This window comes from Neopsephotus bourkii, unplaced genomic scaffold (assembly GCF_033783945.1).
Source record: "Neopsephotus bourkii isolate Nb327-2 ecotype Australia unplaced genomic scaffold, CSIRO-AGI_Nbou_v1 NB_804, whole genome shotgun sequence".
NCBI classification, from domain to species: domain Eukaryota; kingdom Metazoa; phylum Chordata; class Aves; order Psittaciformes; family Psittacidae; genus Neopsephotus; species Neopsephotus bourkii.
In genome coordinates, this window is record NW_026901300.1 from 3128532 (window position 1) to 3134877 (window position 6346).

General features: G+C 50.6%; 1 protein-coding gene across 1 annotated transcript; it reads right to left on the bottom strand.

Moving 5' to 3' along the window:
- Window positions 1–242: 242 nt before the first annotated feature.
- On the bottom strand, window positions 243–5336 carry RHBDD2 (rhomboid domain containing 2). The gene is made up of 4 exons (XM_061355578.1): window positions 5093–5336; window positions 3647–4048; window positions 3138–3288; window positions 243–1057 (listed from the first exon to the last, which is right to left on the bottom strand). The coding sequence occupies exons 1-4, from the start codon at window positions 5334–5336 to the stop codon at window positions 649–651; spliced, it is 1206 nt and encodes a 401-aa protein (XP_061211562.1). The 3' UTR covers window positions 243–648.
- Between the last annotated feature and the right edge of the window lie 1010 nt (window positions 5337–6346).

Genomic DNA, 6346 nt, shown 5'->3' on the forward strand with positions numbered 1-6346 from the left:
GCAACATGTTGATGCATGCACAGACTGCATCTAAAAAGGACCTTCATCATTTCAGAGCTGTGTTTTGGGGGGCAGAAAGGGAAGCTCTGTGTTCTGCTCTCTTGCCCACCCTGGTTTAACAAGGCACACTCTTAGTGGAGAAGTCACTGGTAGAAAAGACGTCCGTCCTTCACTCAAATATTGAGTTATAAACTAAGGTTTTCATGATTTAAACCTCTTAAACCTTTAAATCCTGTTAAACAAGATAGGAAATTAAGGCTAAGAGATGGAGCACATCATAACACTGCAGCCTAGTTAAACCCCAGATTAGTCCAGTGTTTTGGCAATTGGGTTCCCAGCTTGAGTCAGAGAGCTGATGCACTACAGCTCAAGTGGAAGCATGGAAAAAGGCAACTGCTAAATACAGCAATGAAAACAAGACTCCAAAAGGATGAGAAGCACAGAAATGAGTCCCACCCCCAGCAATATCCAAAAGAGTTACAAAAATAATTATTAAAGAAATACAATAAAGCCTCCTGGGTCAGGGAGCAGGGGAATGGTTTACGCTGGACCTACCAGCCCATTCCATAGTCACCAGCAAAGATGCCAGCAATGCATTGCTGCACGATGGTCCTGCATGGTACGAGAGTCCTGCTGCTTTCTGGAGGATCAAGACACCTGGACCCCTGAAAGTTCAGCTGGAACAGGAGCCCCTGTGGGTGCTGGATACCCCAGTGCTTGCTGAACACCAGCCGGGGGCACCAGGCCTGCAAGTGTCTGTGGGTCAGTCAGGCATGTGTGTGATGGAGGGGAGAACTGGCAGCACTGTCCAGACGATGCTCCAGTGTGGGACTGCATGTAGCACCCTTCAAAGGCACCTCTGGCTTGGTAGGAGGAAGACATGAGGCTCTGTCCTGCAGCGTGGCTGTGCTGAAATCCCTCACCATAGCCTGGAACACAGCTGTGTTGAAACCCCTGGCTCTGAACACTGGGATGCTGCATCTGGATAGCAGGAAAAGCCGGAGGCGAAGCGCAGTAGTAGCTTTGGGTTGGGTAAGTGCCTGGTGAAGGGTTAATCCTGGGAAGGAAGAAAACAGAAAGTTACAGTGTGCTCAGAACGGGCATTGCCTAGTGATGGAATTGCCCCGAGGGTAGATTTCCTCCTGACCAGTGCTTAGAAAGGTCACTGCAATCCATCAGAGCGATTCATTACAGGAGAAGCTCTAATTATAAGCAGCACTCAAATAAAAACAGGTTTACCAGCCTCCCAGGACAGATGTTCCCACTTCCAACCCACAGCAATTCCACACCCACTGAAGGAGCTCGATTCTTGGTCTCTGTGCAAAGAATACTCAAGCCAAACTGCAATGTGCTTGAAGATTAGCATACACATCCTCCCTGCCTTCCACTGAACAACACATCTGCTCAGTTATTAATCAGGAGAAGCCACAGCTGCCAAGTGTTATTTATCAAGAAGCCATAAAGGCCTTTGGTGCGAGTAAGAGACCAGGGTATAGAGTGAAAAGGGAAGGAAGAGAGAGTTACAAGTAACATTAATCATTCAGAAGCAAGGCCTAGAAACAGCTTTTGCCAACAGCAGGAATGACTCATCCCGATGGAAGTATCAAGAGAGACAAGCTGCCTGGAAGCCAAAGCCTCTGGGACTTCAGGAGTACTGCTCAGCCCACGCTCACCACTGAATCAAGACAATACTCGTGAAGAACATGACTGCCAGATTCCCAGCAAGAATAAAAGAGTGGCTCATGCTGGGGGCTTGGATTTTATTTTATATGAGGTGTAGGTTTGGTTTGGGGTTATTTTTATGGTGATGCCAAAGCCTGGACCTCCTGGAAGTGTCTCCTGCCTGGTGGCAAGTTGATACCTGAAGTCTTAGGACAATTTAAAGAGAAAAACCCAACAAAAAACCATCAAGACCTTTTGCTTGAGAATAAGAATCAACCTAATACAAAGTAAGCCCCAGCTGCACAGATAGAACTTGTGTCTAAGACACAGAGTCACGCAAATTCAGCTGCAAGAATGGAAAGATCCTAGAAACACCTTTCCACACCCTGTTTGAATGTAAATGTTTATGTAAATACCTTTGAGGCAGAACAGTCTATTTATGTCATCTCACCTGAGGCAAGCAGGTTTAGACACAGGGCTGAGGTGCTGTGTGCAACAATCATCAGCAGAAGCATGAGACTGATGCAGACACAGCACAGCAGCGAGACAGTCCCTCCTCCCAAAAGCAGCCCTTGCACAGAAGGGAGAGAGTGAAACCACAAATGCTGCTGGATCTGCCTGGCCTCCCCTGCAAGTGCTCACATGTCTGAGTGCCCCAGTGGATCTGGGGTACCCTCCTCCTACAGGCAAGGGTTTCTTTTAGGGTCTCCCCACAGCTGAGAGCAGATGCAAGCACTTGGGAATGTTTCCATCACAAAGCTTTACAGTGAGCTGATGGCTTAAACAATACGTAGAGTTCAACCTTTAATAGACAGCTGAAATCACATCTTAGAATAGGGAAAAATTGACCTAAATTTCCAACCTGTTTTAGAATACAAGGGTATATTCACATGGCTTGTGATCCACCCAAACTTAAAACCATTCCTGAACATCAGCCACAGGCCCCAAGGTTTCTTTTTGCTAATGCAATCTTGCTTTGACACTGAAATAATGCATTGAAAAGTTTACACTGAACTTCATGACATCTTCAATTTATAATGCTCTGCTCTTGCAGAGGTTTGGACACAACTCACCTCGCAGCATTCCTGGGAGGAGAGGTGGGGCAAAGAAAGATAAAGATCATGCCTGAGGGATCCATAAAGCTCCCGCTGTCTATCCTAATGTTGGGGCAGAACTGCACAACCTAGCTTTTATGTCAGCCCAGCTGCAACACCTTTGCATGTGCTCACACTGCCCTTGCAGCAGGTGAGAGGCAGATCACTTCAATTTAGCTTTCACTGAAAGACCTGGTTGAATTAATGTGGGATAATGTATTTGTCACAGTAATGTCAGCAGTGTAACATCAGTATGTTCCTTCTAACACCTAAGATATGAACACAACAAGCACAGAGCTCTTAAAGGCAACTTAATGCCTCTACTTAGGCTTCAAATTTCCCCTCTATCATAAGATCTTTCACAGGAACTCCTGTACTTACTTGCTGCTTTCCAAGGCTCTTCTCTCTGCTGAGGACCCTGGGATATATTTCAGCCCTGGTATCCTCTTTAGCAGACTGAAAGGGAACACCCGGTCCAGCTTAGAGCCCACCGACTCTGGAAAATCCAAGCAGAAACAGTAGCCAAGCCCATCTGAAGTCAGCAGCATGTTAAGGAGGATCACAGACAAAGCCCACTCATTCCTAACACAGTCACATGCAATCCCCCTCTGGCCACGACCACTTTCCCTTGGAGAATCCTCCCAGTTCTACCCAGAGCATTCTCTGCTCTGTGTTCTCTGCATGCACCAAAGCCACAGGGAAGTGGAAGCACGAGGTAAAAACCAAATGCAGAACTGGGTGGGATGAGGACCAGCAAACCCAGTGACAGTTTAATGCAGAGGAAACACCATAAAGCCAGTGCGTCTTGGCAGTAAGAACTGCAGGACGTCCTCCCCCTTGTGAGCCAGTGATCCCACTCTGGTTCAGGGCTTCACACTTGGAAAGGATACAGGCTTCCCCAGCTAAGAGCCCACACAGGTTACTCAAGAGAGAAGAATGAGGGATAAACCATGCAATGCAGAGCACAGACCATGGCACCAGCACCACTGGGACTCTAACCCCAAAAAAGAGAGTCCTCTTCATCTGTGAGCGGGTGGTGGAGACACCCAGCGTAGCAAAAGCTACTGGCATGAATCCTTTGGCATCTTCTACCTCTGACACCCTCGAGACAATGGGCTCGAGTAACAGGTAGAGGAGGGCAGAGAGGACAGCAAAGGCGACGGTGAGGAAGCAGTGCTTCACAGTGCCCACGTTCTTCTCAAAGCTGCCAGCAAAATACCAGATGATAATGGCACCGCAGGTCAGCGATATCAGGTCTTCATAGACAAAGATGTAGGTAATCAACCTGTAAACTGAGCACACCAGCACTTTAGAAAGGCACAGGCAGCAATGCATTTGTTTGCAACCACTACAATGACACGCTTGAGCAAGAGGGAGAGCTAGCCTACAAGGATTAATGGCTTTCATTTCTATCCCGGTGTAGAACAGAACTTGAGCGCTTTAAAACCAGGCATAAATCATCAGTTAAAGTAAGCGCTATCTTGGGTATCGCACACGTAGGGACTGACTCTTGCTGCTTCCTGGGAAGTTGCCTGGAGAAAAGGAACAGTATCTGTAGTAAATTTCAGTCTCATTAAAAGAGAAGGCAGGAGACATAAAAACGACTGGTGTTGTACCTGGGATTTTGCTCAAAGGATAAACACTATTTAAACTGCTAAGAGGCTGGCTTTCTCACCAAAAAATGCCTGGAGGTTACCAGAAGTAACCTTAGGTTAGCGTTCTCCTGGGCACCCAGTGAGGATGGAGCCAGAGTTCTCCCTCAGTCCCACAGCCAGGAAAACAGCAGTTGTGAGTACAACCTGGTGCAACCCAACTGCACCCCTTGGACACATGGGACGAGATGGCAGAATCCACCCATCATCTCAGAGCACTGCACTGGTAAAAGAGATCCCTCCCTGGGGGCAAGCAAGAACACAGGAATTAAAGGAGTGATAAAAATCCTTCTGGGAATAGCACAAGGAAGCAAACGGAGGAAAGCAAACCCCTCCAGCTCCTAGCAGGGTACCCACACTGCATAGTGTCACAGACGTAGGGCCGAGGGGGAAGCAGTCTGATATAGGGGAGCTGAGATGGGAGCACAGCAGGCTGCTCAGAGGAAGGGACTGAGGGGCAGGGAAGCAAGGGGAACGGTGCGGGTCATGGGGAAGCCACGGAGGGAGCAGCAGGCTGGGTGAGGGACTTGAGGATGTGCCCAGAAACAGGGCGTGAGGTGAGCGGACCGAGGGGCTCTGTTCAGGGAGGCCCGGAGAGAAGGGAAGCAAAGGCTCGGTGCGGGGGCCTAGGGAAGGCCTACAATGGGGGATAGGCAGTGGGACCATGGAGGGACCCCCGCTCACCTTCCCCGGCGCGCAGGGCCGCGGGCCGCAGCGCGGCAGCGGAGCGGGCAGGGGGAGCTCCCCGCAGCAGCCCAGGCACGGAGGCACCGAACGACAGCAGCAGCGTGAGGGCAGCGGCGGCCGGGACCGGAGCCGGAGCCCGAGCCCGAGCCCACGGCGGGGCCATGGCGCCGCGCACAGCACCGCTTCCGGCCGCCGCCGGAAGGCATGGGCCGTTGCTGTGGCAACGCGAGGCTGTTGCCATGGAGACGGGCGGGAGGTGTTTCTTTTTCTTCCTCCTCTTAAAATTTTAATTATTTCTAATTCTTTTATTTCCCCTTTTTTCCAGAAAGGAAAAACATCCCCTGGAGAGGGGGCAGCCGCGGCTCGGAGCCCGCCGGCCCTCCCGGTAAGGCCCCGGGGTCCGGTTAACCCTGGTGGGCTGGACAGCGCGTTTCCCTTCGGGAGGGAGGTGGAGAGGAGCAGGATGCTCAGAGACAGGCATCCTCCATGTCAGTGGTTATGAGCCTGCTGGAGCCGCATCATGGTGTTTTGCGCTCTGTCTACAATGTGTGTGCAACAAGGGAAGCAGCAGATGGGGTGAAGCCCCTGAGTGAGGAGAGAAGAGAGGAGGAGAAAAGGAGAGAGAAATAGAGGCTTTGCTCCAATGGTGATGGAAGGCCCAGCAGAGAGTGGAGCAGTTACGTGGCAGAGACACTGCAGCCCCCAGCTCCTCCTTCAGATGAGACCCCAGTCGCTGGCTCATGTCTAAGGAGAGAACAGTGAGGTCTCCTCCACATGGGAAGGAGCCTCAGCATAAGGACACGGAGCTGCTGGAACAAGTCCAGAGGAGGCCACGAGGATGCTCAGGGGCTGGAGCAGCTACTCTATGGAGCCAGGCTGAGAACATCACGGGTGTTCAGCCTGGAGAAGATGGAGAGCTCAGAGCAGCTTCCAGTGTCTGAAAGGGCCTACAAGGATATGGGGAGGGACTCTTCATTAGGGACTGTAGTGATAGGACAAGGGGTAACAGACTCAAACTGAAACAGGGGAAGTTTAGATTGGATATAAGGAAGAAATTCTTTACTGCAAGGGTGGTGAGGCACTGGAATGGGTTGCCCAGGGAGGTTGTGAATGCTCCATCCCTGGCAGTGTTCAGGGCCAGGTTGGACGAGGCATTGGGTGTCATGGTTTAGAGCGAGGTGTCCCTGCCCATGGCAGGGGGGTTGGAACTGGATGATCTTAAGGTCCTTTTCAACCCAACCCATTTTATGA

Excerpts from the sequence above, each read along its gene's own strand:
- RHBDD2 (XM_061355578.1), bottom strand. The coding sequence starts at position 5,336 with ATGGCAACAGCCTCGCGTTGCCACAGCAACGGCCCATGCCTTCCGGCG. Across the intron at positions 3,289-3,646 it reads GCTCTTAGCTGGGGAAGCCT|ATGGGCTTGGCTACTGTTTC; the intron begins GTATCCTTTCCA and ends TGCTGACTTCAG. Across the intron at positions 1,058-3,137 it reads AGAGCCTTGGAAAGCAGCAA|GATTAACCCTTCACCAGGCA; the intron begins GTAAGTACAGGA and ends CTTCCTTCCCAG.